The sequence below is a fragment of the Microcebus murinus genome, chromosome 2, assembly GCF_040939455.1.
Source record: "Microcebus murinus isolate Inina chromosome 2, M.murinus_Inina_mat1.0, whole genome shotgun sequence".
Classification (NCBI taxonomy): Eukaryota; Metazoa; Chordata; class Mammalia; order Primates; family Cheirogaleidae; genus Microcebus; species Microcebus murinus.
In genome coordinates, this window is record NC_134105.1 from 2,503,589 (window position 1) to 2,522,384 (window position 18,796).

The 18,796-nt window shown below is 55.2% G+C and overlaps 2 protein-coding genes across 3 annotated transcripts; both read left to right on the forward strand.

Moving 5' to 3' along the window:
* The first annotated feature begins 607 nt into the window (after positions 1-607).
* TAS1R1 (taste 1 receptor member 1) lies at positions 608-10,772 on the forward strand. Its single transcript, XM_012791523.3, has 6 exons — positions 608-798; positions 3,151-3,457; positions 5,906-6,667; positions 7,079-7,291; positions 7,623-7,743; positions 9,661-10,772. Exons 1-6 carry the CDS (start codon positions 608-610, stop codon positions 10,590-10,592), a joined length of 2,526 nt encoding a protein of 841 aa, XP_012646977.2. The 3' UTR covers positions 10,593-10,772.
* Positions 10,773-11,030: 258 nt separating this feature from the next.
* Positions 11,031-18,496, forward strand: ZBTB48 (zinc finger and BTB domain containing 48). Of its 2 annotated transcripts, none has more exons than XM_012791524.2 (11): positions 11,031-11,172; positions 11,622-12,380; positions 12,847-13,088; positions 15,091-15,202; positions 15,842-15,934; positions 16,343-16,429; positions 16,602-16,756; positions 17,153-17,289; positions 17,367-17,531; positions 17,981-18,069; positions 18,138-18,496. In XM_012791524.2, the coding sequence occupies exons 2-11, from the start codon at positions 11,691-11,693 to the stop codon at positions 18,432-18,434; spliced, it is 2,067 nt and encodes a 688-aa protein (XP_012646978.1). In that variant the 5' UTR covers positions 11,031-11,172; positions 11,622-11,690; the 3' UTR covers positions 18,435-18,496. The 2 variants fall into 2 exon arrangements, with proteins under 2 accessions (XP_012646978.1, XP_012646979.1); XM_012791525.3 differs by having other exon boundaries at positions 11,040-11,076.
* The last annotated feature ends 300 nt before the right edge of the window (positions 18,497-18,796 follow it).

The window sequence follows — 18,796 nt, forward strand, 5'->3', positions numbered from 1 at the left end:
CCCTGCAATAAAAGCTCCAGGGTTGGCATTTTAAGCAAAACCGGTCTATTTGCATACCTTCGGTTTGCATGGATTTGTCTTTGGGCTGATGGGAGCAACCCTGGGTAACAAACTGAAACTATGATGATTCGCTCAGATTTCAGTTCCAGAAAACTGAGGACATGGGGGTAGGGATGGGGTGGCAACTCAAAGCCATGTCACATTCAGTAAACTGAGGCCCAGGTAAAACGTTCTAAAACCCACAGCTCCCTGATAGTAACTGCCTACACTGACTTCCTCAAGGGCCAAGGGAAGTCGTGTCCCAGCCTCCTCCTCCCCTCAAAATGCCAGGGCTTCCCTTCTGAGCCAGGTGAAGCCGCAGGCACCAGAGCAAGGATGGAACCCACAACCGTCCAGAGGAAGGGTCACTGGGTGCCACCTGGTTTGCATCCGTGCCTTTGCCCTGCCCAGTTCCTGAGTGGGAACACAGGCCCGGAAGCAAACAGCCCTTCCAGGGACACAAAGTTGCGAAGCGTCTGGGCAGCTGCCTTCTATTCTATTTAAGCAACCGCCAACTTAGAGCGCTCCGCTCGGCCATGCTGGACGCCGGGCCATGTGTGTGGCCAGCATGTTGCTCCAGACCGCTCACCTCGTTGGCCTGCAACTTTGCATTTCCTGCTGTTGGGCTTACAGCTGCCACAGCACTGAGTCCTCTCCCGACTTCAGCCTCCCTGGGGATTACCTCCTTGCAGGCCTGTTCTCTCTCCATGCTGAATGCCTGCAGGTGCGACGCAGACCAGAGGTGACCCTGTGTGACAGGTGAGTGTGGGGTCAGCAGAACCATCACTTAGCGGGACCTGTGGCCCCATAGCCCCTCTGCCAGCCCTCCTCAGCAGGACCTTGCCATCTGTGCCCCTGTCCTTGCCACCTCAACTGCCCCTGGTCAATCCAGGTCCGGCCTTCAAGTGCCTGCTAGACCTTCCCAGATGTTTCTGCCAGTTTCCACTTTGCAGTACGTTATTCTGTCCTTGCTGTTAGAATGTGTTGTATTGTAACTCCATTTAAGTCAACTCCTGGCTTTGTACCATAACTGGATGGCAAGGATTAATCAAGGATGTTCATTCCATCTCCCATCTCCTCCTACTCCTACCCAAGTTCAAAGCTCCTTAGTCTCCCAGATGGCAAGTGGGAAGGGGAGACACATGACACAAACCAGTAGATGCTTCAGAAGTTTAGCAAAGATAAATACTTTTCTGCCTTCATGCAGTCAATGATCTAGGTAGAGTGAACTACTGCGTTTCTTTTCTTAATTTAATTTTTTGGGGGACGCAGGGCCTTGCTCTGTCTCCCAGGATGGAGTGCAGTGATGCAATCATAGCTCACTGCAGCCTAGAACTCCTGGACTCAAGTGATCCTCCCAAATAGCTAAGACTACAGGCACATGCTACCACACTGGACTAATTTTTTTTCCTAGAGATGGGGGTCTCACTGTGTTGCCCAGGCTGGTTTCAAACTCCTGGGCTCGAGTTATCCTCCCACCTTGGCCTTCCAAAGTGCTGGGGTTATAGGAGTGAGCCACTCCACTTGGTCTCCTTTCTTTTAAAGAAGATAGTTGATTGCAGACTGTGCAAATCTGGAGGCTCAAGAATGCTGTCAGGGCTTAGCTGCAGGTTGACCTACACATGAAGCGTACCCAACAGTTGGTCCAAGAGGAAGATTCTGGAAATCCTGGCATATGAGGACCTGCCCAAAGAGCTGCAGATAGGAACCTGGGAAAAGAAAACTTGGGCTGAAAAGAGAAGTTGGGTAGGGCAGGAAGGGAGGAAGACAGGAAAACTGGCTTTAGATAACTGGAGGACTGTCTCCCACAGGCAACAGTAAGTCTCCTCTGAGAGACTTAGGGGACAGAAGTGACAGAAGTGATGAAGAGCCTTTGAACAAGTAGAGAGGCTGAAAAATGGAACAGGCCAGCATGCTCTTTTTTTTTTTTTTTTTTTTAAGTATAAATCTTTTTTTATTTTTGAGGAAGGGTCTCACTATATTGCCCAGGCTGCTCTCAAAGTCCTGGGCTCAGATGATCCTCTGCCTTAGCCTTCTGTAGCTAGGACTACAGGTGCCTACCATGGTACCTGGCTTAGCATGTTCTTTAAGCAGGGCAGGATCATGTCACCAGCATGTCCCTGTTGTGTTCCAGACAGAAGTTCCCAAAGAAGGGGCAACAAGGTACACAGGCCCTCAACACATTCCTAGGTGTCCTGCTGAGAAGCACGAGTTAAACAAGGTTAAGCAGATGTAGTGGTTAAATTCTCTTTTAAATTTTTTCGAGACAAGGTCCCTGTAAAACGAGGGAAATCTGCCTCCAGATCACCCTCGGCCTTAAGCCTATAACATCAACTCTTGTCAGAATGTCCAGCCTGCTGGCCTGTCCTGTAAATTTTGGACGTGCCATCCCCCATAATTATGGGAGCCAATTCCTTAAAATAAACCTCTCTGACTCTATATACATCCCATTGATTCTGTTTCTCTGTGGAACCCTGACTAATATAGCAGGTTTCTCTGTTTCAGAACTGTGTGAGCCTTTTTTTTTTTTTTTTTTTTGACACAGAGTCTCACTCTGTTGCCCGGACTAGAGTGCCGTGGCATCAGCCTAGCTCACAGCAACCTTGAACTCCTGGGATCCAGCAACCCTCCTGCCTCAGCCTGCCGAGTAGCTGGGACTACAGGCATGCAGCACCATGCCTGGCTAATTTTTTCTACATATTTTCAGTTGGCCAATTAATTTCTTTCTATTTTTAGTAGAGACGGGGTCTCGCTCTTGCTCAGGCTGGTCTGGAACTCCTGACCTTGAGCGATCCGCCCGCCTCGGCCTCACAGTGTGCTAGGGTTACAGGCATGAGCCACCGCGCCCAGCCTGTGGGAGCCTTTTGATGTTCTGGTGCTTATCTGAGGGTAGGGGGGCATGTGGCATTTCTCCAGCTTGTTCCCACCTCCCAAGGCCTGTTAACACCTACTGGAGCTATGTGTGTGCTTCAGGGCCCATGCTGAGGTCATGGTTGTAGGGGACTGGACAGATGACCTCAGAGGTTCCTTTCTACCCCCAAAGCCTGGGGGTCTAGGAGGCCAGGGGTATACATGGGTCCTCGTGCTTCTCAGCTCTCTGCTTTCCCACAGGCCCGGCAGCTTCAACGGCCACGGCTACCACCACTTCCAGGCCATGCGCTTCGCCGTTGAGGAGATAAACAACTCCACGGCCCTGCTGCCCAACGTCACCCTAGGGTACGAGCTGTACGACGTGTGCTCGGAGTCTGCCAATGTGTATGCCACGCTGAGAGTGCTCTCCATGCCAGGGACACACCACATAGAGATCCAGGGAAACCTTCTCGACTATTTCCCCAAGGTTGTGGCGGTGATTGGGCCCGATGACTCCAACCGTGCTGCCACCACTGCCACCCTGCTGAGCCCTTACCTTGTGCCCCTGGTAAGCTGGAGCCTCAGAGGTTTGCCCGTGTCCCTCCTGGCAAGTCCAGCATGGGCTGGGGCGGCCGGGCAAGAGCTGCTGTCCCCTCAAAGCTGGTCTTGCCCTGGACTTCTTGGGCGGTCACAGCCCTTCAGTCGTGTTGCAGAGGCCCCTGACCAGCATGGTCCCTGCCCAGCCTTCCTTCCTCTCCAAGGGTTGCTTCCACATCTCCCTGCCTCCGCCTTGTGGGAAAGCCATTCTCCTCAACTCCTGCCGTGCAGCTGCACACCGCTGCCCTCCCTCCCCTCTCCAGCCCGAGGTTCCTTCTCCTTTGTTAAGAACAAAACACATTTCACCTCCTGCCCATGTGTCCCACCTGCCTTCCTTCCTTTCTTCTCTTTGCTCAGAGGTGGGGGTGTCCCTTTATCTTGTCCCTATGCATATTCTTGTCCTATCTCTTGGGCCTGCCCCTCCTGGCCTGTAACAGCCCTGCACACCCTCCAGGCCCCTTTCCATCCCTTGCCTCTCCCCTTCCCATCTGCTCCCAGCCTCTGCCCTCACTACTTTTGTTCTCACCCCTTCTAGATCTCCAAATCCAAGGAGTGCTTTTTAGCCCTTCTTTATCTTACATGACTTCTTTTTTTTTATTATTTCAGCATATTATGGGGGAACAAATGTTTAGGTTACGTATATTGTCCTTGCTCCCCCACCCCCGCCATCTCCCCCCCTTAGAGTTTTAAGCACCTCGCACTCATTATGTATGTATATACCCATCCCCTCCTCACCCTCCCACCTGCCCAACGCCTGATACATTTTTTTTTTTTTTTTGAGACAGGGTCTCACTTTGTTGCCCAGGCTAGAGTGAGTGCCGTGATGTCATCCTACCTCACAGCAACCTTAAACTCCTGGGCTCAAGCAATCCTGCTGCCTCAGCCTCCCGAGTAGCTGGGACTACAGGCATGTGCCACCATGCCCGACTAATTTTTTCTATATATATTAGTTGGCCAATTAATTTCTTTCTATTTATAGTAGAGACGGGGTCTCGCTCTTGCTCAGGCTGGTTTCAAACTCCTGACCTCCGAGCAATCCGCCCACCTCAGCCTCCCAGAGTGTTAGGATTACAGGCGTGAGCCACCGCGCCCAGCCTTGGCCTGAAAAATGTTATTCCTATATGTGCACTTAGCTGTTGATCAGTGAAACCAATTTCACTGGTTGCTGGTGAGTACATGTGGTGCTTATTTTTCCATTCTTGGGATACTTCACTTAGTAGAATGCATTCCAGCTCTATCCAGGAAAATACAAGAGGTGCTATATCACTGTTGTTTCTTATAGCTGAATAGTACTCCATGGTATACATATACCACATTTTATTAATCCACCCATGTATTGATGAGCACTTGGGTTGTTTCCACGCCTTTGCAATTGTGAATTGCGCTGCTATAAACATTCAAGAGCTGATGAGAAGAACGTGTATTCAGTGGTTTGGGGGCAGAACTTACATGATGTGTTGGTGACCTGTCATACCACCAGTCCTGGTATGACACTCTTTCCTTGTTGCCTGTGCCCCCCACGTCTTCCACTTTCAGTGTGGAGAGTCCTCCTGCCCCACTGTCCCTGAGAAGCTGCCTTCCTCTCCTCCCCAATCCTGGGCAGGCCCTGATGAGATGCAGCACTTCATGGACCCAGCAGGCCCCAAGTTGACCTTACCCCACACACGACAGATTCTTCTCTTCCTGCATCCCCCCAGCCTGCTGGGCACCTGAAGCCAGGCCAGAACCCCAGCAGTCCTGCCTGTTCCCACCTGTAGTCCTTTATTGTGGCCTCTCCTTCTTCCTTCTCAATGTCAAGTCCATCCCCAACCTCTTCTCCACTGCTGCAGCTTGAATTCAGGCCAGTGTCATCTCCCAGCCAGATTATTCCATCAGCCTCCCATGAGTTCTCCCTGACTCGTTTTGAACCTTTCCTAACAAGTTCTCCACTGAAGTCAGAGATACACTCCTAAAACCCAAGTCTGAACATATCACCTATCTGTGGACACCCTTAGGGGCTCCCTATGAGCTACAGGACAAAGACTAAGCCCCTTAGCTTGAGAGTTTAAGCCTCCTGCCCTGCCCCCCACCCCGTGCTCCCCTTCTCCCAAAGCGCCTCCCGCTCAGCAGAAGTCCCTGAAGGTCCACAAACACTCCATACCATTTCACTGCATGCTTGCAGCTTTGTTCCCTTTGCTTACAATGTGTGCCCCTCCCTTGTCCACTGGGGACAAGTGGGAGTTCCGACTCCTCCCCCAGGAACCCTCTGTGGGGCCTTGTGGTCCTTTGTATGGAATTTGTCAGTCTGCATGTCGAGTGCTGCTCTCCTGGTCTCTGTCCTCCCTGTGTCCCCACACAGCACAGGGCCAGGCACTGGGGGCTTTCAGTTGAGGTTGATGCCGCTGAACTTGCTGAATGGGACCCTCCCCCACCCCCACAGATCAGCTACTCGGCCAGCAGCATGACACTTGGCATGAAGCGGCAATATCCCTCTTTTCTGCGCACCATCCCCAGTGATGAGCACCAGGTGGAGACCATGGTGCAGCTGCTGCAGTGGTTCGGGTGGGTCTGGATCTCACTGGTCGGCAGCGAAGGTGACTACGGGGAGATGGGGGTACAGGCGCTGGAGGACCAGGCCACCAAGGAACACATCTGCATTGCTTTCAAGGCCATCGTGCCCTTCTCTGCCCGGGTGGGTGATGAGAAGATGCAGGGCATGATGCGCCGCCTGGCCCAGGCCAAGACCACTGTCGTGATTGTTTTCTCCAACCGGCAGTCAGCCAGGGTGTTCTTCGAGTCCGTGGTGCTGGCCAACCTGACTGGCAAGGTGTGGATCGCCTCAGAAGCCTGGGCCATCTCCAGACACATCACTAAGGTGCCTGGGATCCAGGGCATTGGGACAGTGCTGGGTGTGGCCATCCAGCAGAGGTTTGTCCCTGGCCTGAAGGAGTATGAAGAGGCCTATGCCTGGGCAGACAAGGGGGCCCCTAGGCCGTGCACCAATGGCTCCTGGTGCAGCAGCAATCAGCTCTGCAGAGACTGCCAAGCTTTCGTGCCACACTCAATGCCTAGGCTTGGAGCCTTCTCCATGAGTTCTGCCTACAACACGTATCGGGCAGTGTACACTGTGGCCCATGGCCTCCACCAGCTCCTGGGCTGCACCTCTGGAGCCTGTTCCAGGGGCCCAGTCCACCCCTGGCAGGTAAGAGAACATAGCCCTGGGAACCCTGTCGGGGAGAACAGCCAAGCCTTAGACAAGCAGAGCGGGCACTCTCTGGCCTAAGTTCCAGGGTCTCGTCTCCTAGACAAATGCTTCTCTTCTCGTCTCTGAACCCTGCCTTCTCTGAACCACCCACCATGCCTTGGAAGTGTCAAGGGACAAGATCTAGGGCTAAAAATGTCTGTAAGGGGTCCTTTGTCAGAGGCCTCCTCTCAGGAGGCTGGTGGGGAGGGTCAAGAGGCTTCCAAGGAGGGGAGGGGGCTCTGAGGAAGGGACCAGACCTTCTGGGTGGGCTGAAACCAGGATAGAAGCCTAAGAAGGCCTCAGACATTTGCTTCCTGGGCCATCTGGGTCTGTGTTGTCTACCATGGCTTCATGATATGTTTGTTTCAGCTTCTGGAGCAGATCCCTAAGGTGAATTTCCTTCTACACGAGGACACTGTGACACTTAATGACAATGGGGGCCCATTTAGTGGCTATACCATAATTGCCTGGGACTGGAGTGGGCCCAACTGGACCTTCACAGTCATCGGCTCCTCCACATGGTCTCCAGTTCAGCTGGACATAAATGAGACCAAAATCCAGTGGCACGGAAAGGACAACCAGGTAATAGCGATGTGGCCACTCACCAAGTGACTGCCTCATGTGCTGCCTGGAGCCTGGGAGTGATGCTGGCACAGCATGCACAGAGCAGGAGGGGGATGCCAGGTGTCAGGCCGACATCGCTCTATCCAGCCCTGCCAAGGAGGTAGGGAAGGTTCTCCATGGGCTAGCACACAGACGCCCAGTGGGGCATTCGTTTACATGGCCGGGGCTCTGCCCTGGGAGTGAGCCCTGAAGGCAGATGCACAGAGATTCTATGTTCTGTTCCACATGTGAGCTGCCCTTTGAGGTGGGCCCCTCCATGTGGTTGCAGAACACCTGTGGCTTCTTACAGGTGCCTAAGTCTGTGTGCTCCAGCGACTGTCTTGAAGGGCACCAGCAAGTGGTTGTGGGTTTCCACCACTGTTGCTTTGAGTGTGTTCCCTGCGAGGCTGGGACCTTCCTCAACAAGAGTGGTGAGTGAACAAGTGAGTGGGTGGGCTACCTAGCACTCCTGGGGACTACAGAGTGGATGGAAGGACCTCCCTTGTCCCCCACGTGCACACACCCAGCCCTAGAACCTGGGCCCTAGACACTGGGATGCCAATTAGGTACAGGTTGGAGGACACCTGCCATCAGACTGAGTTCTTTTTTTTTTGAGACAGAGTTTCACTTTGTTGCCCAGGCTAGAGTGAGTGCTGTGGTGTCAGCCTAGCTCACAGCAACCTCAAACTCCTGGGCTCAGGCAATCCTGCTGCCTCAGCTTCCTGAGTAGCTGGGACTACAGGCATTTGCCACCATGCCTGGCTAGTTTTTTGTATATATATTCGTTGGCCAGTTAATTTCTTTCTATTTATAGTAGAGATGGGGTCTCGCTTTTGCTCAGGCTGGTTTCGAACTCCTGACCTCGAGCAATCCACCCGCCTTGGCCTCCCAGAGTGCTAGAATTACAGGCGTGAGCCACCACGCCCGGCCCAGACTGAGTTCTGATCAAGAAGAAACAACATACCTGATAACTTCTAGAATGTTGCCTGGAAATAGAAAAAATATTAAAAATTAAAAAAAAAAAAAAGAAAGAAACAACAGGCCAGGTGTGTTGTGATCCTAGCACTCTGGGAGGCTGAGGCAGGTAGATCATTTGAGCTCAGGAGTTCAAGACCAGCCTGAGCAAGAGCGAGACCCCATCTCTACTAAAAATAGAAAGAAATTTGGCTGGTCCTATGGTAGTGGGTTATCAGAATTTATTAACATTAGTGTCACTAAAGTTGGTATTCAACCCCCACTGCTAAATTTGACTGACTAAAAAGAAAAAAAGAAAGAAAGAAATTAATTGGCCAACTAAAAATATATAGAAAAAAATTAGCCAGGCATGGTGGCGCATGCCTGTAGTCCCAGCTACTTGGGAGGCTGAGACAGAAGGACCGCTTGAGCCCAGGAGATTGAGGTTGCTGTGAGCTAGGCTGACGCCACGGCACTCACTCTAGCCTGGGCAACAAGTGAGACTCTGTCTCAAAAAAAATAAATAAATAATAAATAAATAAATAAATAAAAGAAGAAACAACAAACCAACTGAAAGCCTTAGACTGAGGTGAGTCCATTATTAGAGAGCTCCCATCACAACTTCTACAGGTGCAATCTTATCCTGAATTCAACCTCGTTCTCCAAGTGAATGTAGCTACTTTTCCCTTTGTACCCTCTTGTCCTATTTGTGTCCCTTCTAGTGTCCAGGCCAAAGACAGCTAGCTCCTTGAACATCTTGGCCTGGATGCCGATACTAGCATGTTTACAGCAAAAAACAAAACAAAACACAACAACCGAAAAAACCAGGATGCCCCATCCAGGGTGCAAAGTCAAGATCTGAGAGCAAATTAGGTAGCTAAGGGCTCAGCCTAGAGCTGGACTCCTGGGGCCACCTTCTTTCCTTTTACTATCCCTGCAGGGATGGGAATGCATTTCTTATGTCTTCATTGAGTGAGTCAGGACTCAAGAAGCCACAGAGCAGCAGCTCAGGAAGGAGGATTTGGTTAGTGGAAGTGCTGGAGAGAAAGATGAAAATCCCCTTCCTTTAGGGCTGGCTCCCATCAGATCATAGCTAATGGTATGGTGTGTGGGTAGAGTTACCAGGGCAAGGCCCTTGCTAGGGACCTATTGGTTTGGCAACCCCTGCAGGGATCATGAGCCATATAGAACACGTATGTCTTCAGAGTCTGTAATTAACACAGACATTTTGAGGAAACACTTGGCCTCAGGCCTTACTGCTGGCTACCTGCCCTCCTGCCCCTGCTATAGCCAGCAGAGCCTAGCTGCCATGGTACAGCTTTCTCAGCATCTTGCAGGCCTGCACAAACTCCCTCTCATCAACTCTCAGGAACCTTCTCTGCCTTCCCTTTCAGACCCACACAGATGTCAGCCTTGTGGGAAAGAAGAGTGGGCACCTGGGGGAAGCCAGACCTGCTTCCCACGCACTGTGGTGTGTTTGACTTGGCATGAGCACATCTCTTGGGTGTTGCTGGCAGCTAATTCACTGCTGCTGCTGCTGCTGGTTGGGACTGCTGGCCTGTTTGCCTGGCACCTAGACACCCCTGTGGTGAGGTCAGCTGGGGGCCAGCTGTGCTTCCTCATGCTGGGCTCCCTGGCAGCAGGTAGCTGCAGCATCTATGGCTTTTTTGGGGAGCCCACACTGCCAGCGTGCTTGCTGCGCCAGGCCCTCTTTGCCCTTGGTTTTGCCGTCTTCCTGTCCTGCCTGACAGTTCGCTCCTTCCAACTGGTCATCATCTTCAAGTTTTCAACCAAGTTACCCACATTCTACCGTGCCTGGGTCCAAAACCATGGTGCTGGCCTGTTTGTGCTGATCAGCTCAATGACCCAGCTGCTTATCTGTCTAACCTGGCTTGCGGTGTGGACACCACTGCCCACCAGAGAATACCGGCGCTTCCCCCAGCTGGTGATGCTTGAGTGCACAGAGGTCCACTCACTGGGCTTCGTGCTGGCCTTTGTCTACAATGGCCTCCTCTCGGTCAGCGCCTTTGCCTGCAGCTACCTGGGCAAGGACCTGCCAGAGAACTATAACGAGGCCAAATGTGTCACCTTCAGCCTGCTCCTCAACTTCGTGTCCTGGATCGCCTACTTCACCCTGGCCAGCGTCTACCAGGACAAGTACCTGCCCGCGGTCAATGTGCTGGCCACGCTGAGCAGCCTGAGCAGCGGCTTCAGTGGCTATTTCCTCCCCAAGTGCTATGTGATCCTTTGCCGCCCAGATCTTAACAACACAGAGCACTTCCAGGCCTCCATCCAGGACTACACGAGGCGCCGCGGCTCCACCTGACCAGTGGGGGCCAAGCGGGGCGGGCAGGACTGTGAGCCTTCCCTGGCCTGAGGGTCGAAGGTCGAGCAGGAGCTGGGGCGTCCGGGAGGCCTTTGGGCTCCTCGGTCTTGGGTTGGGATGCGTAAGCGCCCAGGAGAGCCCAGCTCAGGCTCCGGGCTGCCAATAAAGAGGCGAAATGCGTGTCTGCGTCTTGGCTGGGCTTCAGGTCTGGGGTGGGGGTGGTGTCGCCTCTTGAAGAGTGAGCGGGGAGCCCAGCAAAAGCGGGCGCCCAGCTTGGGGTTGCTGGGCAACGCCAGAAGGCGGCTCCACTACCGAAAGCATTGCGCCTGGACCCGCCCTTCCCTGCATCCCATTGGCCGTTCTCGGAAGCGTCCCGCCCCATCGGATGGGAGCTACTGGTAGAAGCCCTACGACACCAAAGCGCCCGCCTAGCCGGCGCGCCCTGACGTCACGTCCGGCGCGGCGAAGGCGGCGTCTCCGCAGGGTAGGCCGGGCACACACTGCCGGGCAGTTGGTCCGTGGGGTGTGGAGGCGACGGAGCGCGGGGCCGGTGGGGCCGGTGAAGGGAGGACCAGCCCGGGTGAGGAGGGCGCGGGGCGAGGGAGGGAGGGGCTGCGAGCCGTCGTGGCCGCTGGTGGGAGCGTGCCGCGGCCGCCTTCCGCCCGGCGGCGGCTCGGGACCTGTGGGCGCGGCGTGGGCTCCGCTTACCTGTCCGCGTCTGCCGCCCCTCCCACACCTCGGTCCAGAGCCTTCCGTTCGCGCACATCCCCTGCCTTCTTTCCCCAAACTTTGATTCCTCCTACTAGCCCCTCTTCATGACCCTGTCTCCCGCCATGCCCCGTCCCCCAGCTAGTCCGCCTGCGCCTCCACCCCTCTCTGGCCAATCCAATATGGCCCCCGCCCCCTCCCCGGAGGCTGTCAATCTGTTCCTCTTCTCCGCGTGCACCCGCTAACCTTGACCTAAGCCCTCGTTCTGATAAATGTGACTATTAGAATAGAGTCCAACTTCCCCTTTCTTTTCAAATCCAGGGGCTTTCTGTTGCATACGCTTGGTTGGGCTGGCCACAGTGTCACTCCTGCCTTCCTGCTCTTCTGATCATGGACGGCTCGTTTGTCCAGCACAGTGTGAGGGTTCTGCAGGAGCTCAACAAGCAGCGGGAGAAGGGCCAGTACTGCGACGCTACCCTGGACGTGGGGGGCCTGGTATTCAAGGCACACTGGAGTGTCCTTGCCTGCTGCAGCCACTTCTTCCAGAGCCTCTACGGGGATGGTTCAGGGGGTAGTGTTGTACTCCCTGCCGGCTTCGCTGAGATATTTGGCCTCTTGTTGGACTTTTTCTACACTGGTCACCTCGCTCTCACCTCGGGGAACCGGGATCAGGTACTCCTGGCAGCCAGGGAGTTACGAGTGCCTGAGGCTGTGGAGCTGTGCCAGAGCTTCAAGCCCAAAACCTCAGTGGGACAGGAATCAGGTGGCCAGAGTGTGCTGGGGAAACCTGCCTCTCAGGATGTGAACAGCCACCTCAAGGAGCCAGAAGGCTTGGAGGAAGAGGAAGTTTCCAGGACTCTGGGTCTAGTCTCCAGGGATCAGGAGCCCAGAGGCAGTCACAGCCCCCAGAGGCCCCAGCTTCGTCCCCCTGCTCAGAGTGAGAGCCCATCCTTCCTCCGTGGGAAACTCAAGCAGGCTCTGAAGCCTTGTTCCCCAGAGGACAAGGAGCCTGAGGACTGCAAAGTGCCCCCAAGGCCCTTGGATGCTGAAGGGGCGCAGCTGCAGGGCGGGAGTAATGAGGTACTGTGCTGTGCCCAGGGTGCTGGAACTGGGGAAATAAGAGTAGGGGAAAAAGATCAACACTTTCTTGGGATAATCTGGACCCCAAAGAAGAATTTTGCTATGTGGGTTTGGAACAGGCCTTCTCCAAACCAAGAAAGCTGGTGACCTGAGGCTGACCTTTCTACTGGTTGCAGCTGTCCATATGGGTGCCAGTTTCCTGGGAGTGGAGAAGGCAGCATCAGGACTACAGGTGTCTCCCCAGGACAGTGAAATGCAGCCAGGCTTCCAGTTCCCCATAAACAGAGCCACTTGTCTCCAAATGCAAGGTGCAGATGCTATCTGCCCTGGGCCCCTGAAGAGAACAGTTCCTGATGAAGGGACCTGTTTGGGTTAGGGGTTGGGATAGAACTGGAGCTGAGTCCCCGAAACCCCGGCTGATTAATTTGGTGACTCCCACCCCCTCCTGCTGCCTCTTCTGCCCTAGTGGGAAGTGGTGGTTCAAGTGGAGGACGACGGGGATGGCGATTACGTTTCTGAGCCTGAGGCTGTGCTGACCAGGAGGAAGTCAAACGTAATCAGAAAGCCCTGTGCTGCTGAGCCAGCCCTGAGCACAGGTTCCCTAGCAGCTGAGCCCGCTGAGAACAGAAAAGGTACAGCGGTGCCGGTTGAATGCCCCACATGTCATAAAAAGTTCCTCAGCAAATATTATCTTAAAGTTCACAACAGGTAAACGTTCTGTTTTTCTATTTTCTTTTTCTGTCTGCCATTTCCACATTGGGGGAGGGATCCTCACCTGGTGCCTGGCATTGGCACAGCTCTGGTCATCAGGGAGTGAGAACCTAGCTTTGGGTGGGATTCTTCCTCCCCCTCCTGCTGTGAGTCATCTGGCTGGAGATGGGTGTGTGGACACCTCGTCAATAGGTTCCACCCACTGGACCTTGCCCTCTGGCTGGCTCCTGTCAACAGGAGGAGAGAAGCCCCTGTGCAGACGCTGAGGCCTAACCTTAGGTGTTAGTAATTAAAATTAAATAAAAGATTCAGTTCCATAGACACACTAGCCAAACCTCAGGTGCTCAGGAGCCACATAGCTCCTGGCTACTGAATTGGATAGTGTAGCATAGAACACTCCTATCATCACGGAGAGTTCTCTTTTGGAAGTGCTGCTCTGGAATCCTTGCAAGGTCTGTGGGGATGGCAGGTAGGCCACATGCCTTCCAATCCTATCACTCTCCATCGAAGACATCACTGATCCCATCACAGTGCACTTTCTTGCCAAGCCAGGTTAGGCCACAAATCTTTTCTAACTGTGACACTTGAGTAAGCCACCAGGGATCACCTGGAATCAGAGCTGGGGGTGAAACCAGGTTGCTATACCTGCACACTTTGCTCTGTGGCAGCTGCTGCCAGTGGAATCTTTGGGTAATCTCAGTGTATGGGGAACCCTGGGGCAGTCCCTGTTCTGCCTGGACACTCTGACAGGGTAAGACTTAGGTGGTCACGCTGTCTGTATCCTGACCTTGGGCTTCAGGTTGCTGGACTGGTCCTGAGAACTGGGAGGGGAGTGATGACTTCATGAGGTCATTTTGATGAGGATGAGGACAGTTGGTGCAGTGATTAGAGGAAGAAAGAAGTGCTTGGCCTCTGGCTGGACCTAAGAGCTCTCACAATGCTACACACAGGCTCTGAGGTCAGTTCATTTAGTTCATTTGTTCAACAAACTGAGGCAGCTGGTAAGACTCTTGTGGGCACTCAGGATGTATCAGTAAACAAAACAATTGTCCCTTGTGGAGCTTATGCAGCGCTATGCATATGACAGACAAGAAGTAAATTTGTGTGTGATAGAAGGTGAGAAGTGCTGTGGGAAAAGAACAAGTAGAAGAGGCCTAGGTGTGGTGGGGGTCAGGTTGCAATGTTAAATAACAATGGTCTGGGGAGACTTACTGAGATGAGATGGTGAGATTTGAGCAAAGACTCAAAGGAGGTGAGGAAGTTGACCAAATGGGTGACTGGGGCTAAGGGCTGTGGTGTAGCAATGAGCCTGGTGGGTTGACAGACAGCAAGGAGCTGCGTGCCTGACCTGGTGGGGCCTGATGGGACACCTTGGGAATGGAAAGTCATGTCTCGGGCCTTTTTTCTGAATTGGGAAGCGTCGGAGGGCTGTGAGCCAAGAGGCACTGACCCCTGACTTCCGTTTAAAGGATCTCTGGCTGTTGCTGGCAGGTGAAGCCAGTCAGGGAGGCAGGCAAGGAGCAGGCAGCCCAGGTGATGTTGCCACACTAAGTGGTAGCAGTGGAGTAAGGTGTGGTGGTCAGCTCTGGTCACAATTTTGAAGCTCTGAGTTGTTTCTCGAGGTGGTCAGGCCCCAGGGATTGTTTTTGCCTTCAGTGAGAAGGCTGGCCAGGCCTCCCCTTCAGCCCCTTTGCCAGTCAGCTTTGTGGCAGCCTCTTGGGAGGCTGGCTCTGGATGTCCCCTCTAACTGTGTGGGGTGGCCATGGCACTCTCCCTTGCAGAGAGTCTGCTGGAGGTGGTTTCTGGGCTTGTCCTTGCACGTTCAGCAGCCAAGGTCTGACTGTGCCCATGTGGTGAGCCACGAGCCGGCCTCAGGACACCTCTTCCCCTCACCGTGCAACACAGCACCGTCAGCCTCGGGGGCCAGAGGGGGCCCAAGGTTGAGGGAGACTCCGGAAATCCTCTCGGCCCCCACACCCCATGTGGCTTCTCCTGGCAGGAAACACACTGGGGAGAAACCCTTTGAGTGTCCCAAATGTGGGAAGTGTTACTTTCGGAAGGAGAACCTCCTGGAGCATGAAGCCCGGAATTGCATGAACCGCTCGGAACAGGTACTTGGGAGTTGGCCCAGGTACTTGTGGGCAGGGACACGCTGGCCTCTGTCTTGGTGCCATCTGGGAAGGGCCCCGGAGACTGTCTCAGAGGGGAACTGTACGCTTAAGAGAGCTTCAGAGTCCTTGGATATCATCGAGTCCACACCTTGGTACAGGAGGGGACACAGGTCCCAAGGGTGGAAGGGATAAGTGCAGGAGGGACTCTGTGGGAGGCACTTTGGATTTGCCTTCCCAGACCCCTGGCCCAGCTCTACCATGGGCTTTGGAGAAGGGGAACCTCAGTGGGGGGTGGCTGCTGGGAAAGGCCTCCTGGCCGCTGCCCCCACCCACTGCTGGCCCATGCATGGGGCCCAGCTAAACCCTGCCCTTCTCTTCCTAGTGGCCTGTCGCTGGCAGCTGGGGCCAAGGACTGTGCATGAGGCCACTCGGCCCCTGCCTCCAGCCTGTCTGGGCCTGAGAAGAGCCTGGTGTGTGGTGGGTTTGCAGCGCTCAGTGACAGTCAGGGCAGGCAGGTTACGTGTTACCCTCTCCCACCTGAGCGTCCCCCTAGGCAGACTCTTCCCTGCAGCGAGTGGAGTTCCTGCCGCAGCAGGCAGAGGCCCTGACGCCGGCCCTGCTTGCCCCCCACACTGCCAGGTCTTCACGTGCTCCGTGTGCCAGGAGACGTTCCGCCGGAGGATGGAGCTGCGGGTGCATATGGTGTCCCACACGGGGGAGATGCCCTACAAGGTCAGGCTTGGCTTGTCCTCGGGGAAGGGGGCTGAGGGAGGGTAGGCCCAGGATACCTCCTGCTGAGCCCTTTACCTGGGGTGGTGTCAGACACCTCCTCCTTGATAGCCTTTAAGGTACTTCCCTGCCTGTCCATTGCCCTGTGTCTGTGGCTCGGGCCACTGGCTACAGCTTCGCCTCCAGGGTCCTTACTGGGCACCAGTTTCTTTCCGTGGAGGGCAGGCTTAGTACCCCTCTGGCCATGGCACTGGGGGCCCCCTTGGTGCCGTCCTTCATTCCAGATCAGGGAGCCTCTTTGGACCTCACCTGGGCCCTGCCCTCACCCTCCCACCTGACAGCACGGGGATGGGTGGCCAGGGCTCCGTTGGTGCAGGCTGCCCTGGAGGTGACTGTGGGCCTATTTTTCAGTGTTCCTCCTGCTCCCAGCAGTTCATGCAGAAGAAGGACTTGCAGAGCCACATGATCAAGCTACATGGAGCCCCCAAGCCCCATGCAGTAAGTGCCAGGCAGGGCTGGGCCAGGCACACTTGGATGCTGGCATGAGCAAGAGTGGGCAGGAGGCTGTGTGCTTTCTGCTATTCCAGGGTACTGGGGGCCTGCGGGGCTCCCAGGCAGCCCCGCCCTCACCCTGGCCCTGGCTCCTCTGCCTGACCTGTCTGCCTTGCAGTGCCCGACCTGTGCCAAGTGCTTTCTGTCCCGCACGGAGTTGCAGCTGCACGAGGCGTTCAAGCACCGTGGGGAGAAGCTATTTGTGTGCGAGGAGTGTGGGCACCGGGCCTCGAGCCGCAATGGCCTGCAGATGCACATCAAAGCCAAGCACAGGTGTGGGTCAGCCATCCTCCCCCAGCCCAGACCAGCAGTGGGGCCGGGAAGGTAGAGTTTGCTGACAGTTAAACAGATGAGTGTGCCCTCCACCCTGAATCTAGTGCCTGCAGCCTTTCTGGGGTGGGGATACCTTAGGGTTGAGCAAGAGTTGGCCAGGCAGAGCGGCTGGCCCTGCCTCGGACATACGGAGTCTTGTTCTGTACCTCCTGGGGGGCATGTTCTTACTTTCCTGTGCCTCCCATTCCATAGAGCTCCCTTCTGCCCCGGGGGGAGGTGGTGCCCCTTGCCTGGTACTGCCCAGGCCCTCCTTGCCAGTCACGCTCCCAGCTGTAGCAGAGTGAAGGGGGCAAGTTCCCTTGTTGATGGCCTCTGTCCGTGTCCCTGCCCAAACAGGAATGAGAGGCCACATGTCTGTGAGTTCTGCAGCCACGCCTTCACCCAGAAGGCCAATCTCAACATGCACCTGCGCACGCACACAGGCGAGAAGCCATTCCAATGCCACCTCTGTGGCAAGACCTTCCGCACCCAAGGTGAGGCATGCCTCTCCCCTCCCTGTCCCAAGACTGAAGCCAGCAGCTGAGCCTCCACCTCCACCTTCTCCCCTCAGCCAGCCTGGACAAGCACAATCGCACCCACACGGGTGAGAGGCCCTTCAGCTGCGAGTTCTGCGACCAGCGCTTCACAGAGAAGGGGCCCCTCCTGAGGCACGTGGCCAGCCGTCACCAGGAGGGCAGGCCCCACTTCTGCCAGATCTGTGGCAAGACCTTCAAAGGTACCCGGACAAGTCCTGGGGGAAGCCGAGGGCTGGGCCATCTCTGTTTCTCACTGACCTGAGTGGAGGGTCTTTGGGACGGAGGTGGGCGCAACAGTGGCTTTCAAATGCTTGTTCTTAGCAGCAGAACCTTCTTGCTAGTCAATCTCTTTCCTCTCCTATGCCCTGAAGAGATGAGAGTGGAGCTGCTTTGCCAGGATTGGGGGGGGGGGGCGTCCAGTGCAGCAGCAATGCTGGGATGTCCCTGGCAGGGCCTGGGCAGCAGTTATAACTGGCCCCAAGGACAGTGGAAAGAAAGAAACGCCTGCTGACTGCTTGGCCACCTCCTTGATGCCTGTCTTAGCCTCGTGCCGCATTTCTGTGTGGGCTCTGGACTCATCTCAGGGCGATCCCTGTAGTGCTCCCACCTCCCCTAACGCCCTAACGCTGGTGGTGCTTCGTTCCTGCAGCCGTGGAGCAGTTGCGCGTGCATGTCCGACGGCACAAGGGCGTGAGGAAGTTCGAATGCACAGAGTGCGGCTATAAGTTCACTCGGCAGGTAGGCCTGGCCGGGGCTCCCTTTCCTCCCCCAGGCTCTCTCCCGTCCTAAGCTCCCCCTTCCCCCAGGCCCACTTGCGGAGACACATGGAGATCCACGATCGGGTGGAGAACTACAACCCACGGCAGCGCAAGCTCCGAAACCTGGTCATTGAAGATGAGAAGATGGTGGTGGTGGCTCTTCAGCCACCTGCAGAGCTGGAAGTGGGCTCGGCTGAGGTCATTGTGGAGTCCCTGGCCCAGGGTGGCCTGGCCTCCCAGCTCCCCAGCCAGAGACTGTGTGCAGAGGACAGCTTCACTAGCTCGGGTGTCCTGGAGCCCTCCCTCATAATCACGGCTGCCGTCCCTGAGGACTGTGACACATAGCCCACCCTGCCCAACTGAGCCCACTTGGCCCCCAATAAACCATGTGGCTTTGGACTCACTTATTTCAGCCTGTCCAGCTGTCCATTTCCCAGTACCCTAGAGCCACAGAGCTACACTCCAGAGGAGTGCTGCTTTCCCACTGTGCCCCAGAATGGTGTGGGGCCTGCCCACTCGTCAGGAGACCTCAGGTGAGCGTGACTTGAGTGGGGCAGGTTTGGGGGCCAAGCCTGTAGCCCTGGCCTCTCTTGACATCTATGGTCTGTTCCTCATTCTTCCGGCTTTTAGAACTGGGAGCACTGGCCAGTAGAGCAGTGGTGTTCCTCTCAGAGCTCAGGGGGATGCCAGCTAGTGGGCACAATATT

Coding starts and splice junctions, on each gene's coding strand:
- TAS1R1 (XM_012791523.3), top strand. CDS start 608: ATGTTGCTCCAGACCGCTCACCTCGTTGGCCTGCAACTTTGCATTTCC. Junction 7,292..7,622: donor GGCACGGAAAGGACAACCAG/GTAATAGCGATG, acceptor GGCTTCTTACAG/GTGCCTAAGTCTGTGTGCTC. Junction 7,744..9,660: donor GACCTTCCTCAACAAGAGTG/GTGAGTGAACAA, acceptor CTTCCCTTTCAG/ACCCACACAGATGTCAGCCT.
- ZBTB48 (XM_012791524.2), top strand. CDS start 11,691: ATGGACGGCTCGTTTGTCCAGCACAGTGTGAGGGTTCTGCAGGAGCTC. Junction 13,089..15,090: donor TATCTTAAAGTTCACAACAG/GTAAACGTTCTG, acceptor TTCTCCTGGCAG/GAAACACACTGGGGAGAAAC. Junction 15,203..15,841: donor GCATGAACCGCTCGGAACAG/GTACTTGGGAGT, acceptor CCACACTGCCAG/GTCTTCACGTGCTCCGTGTG.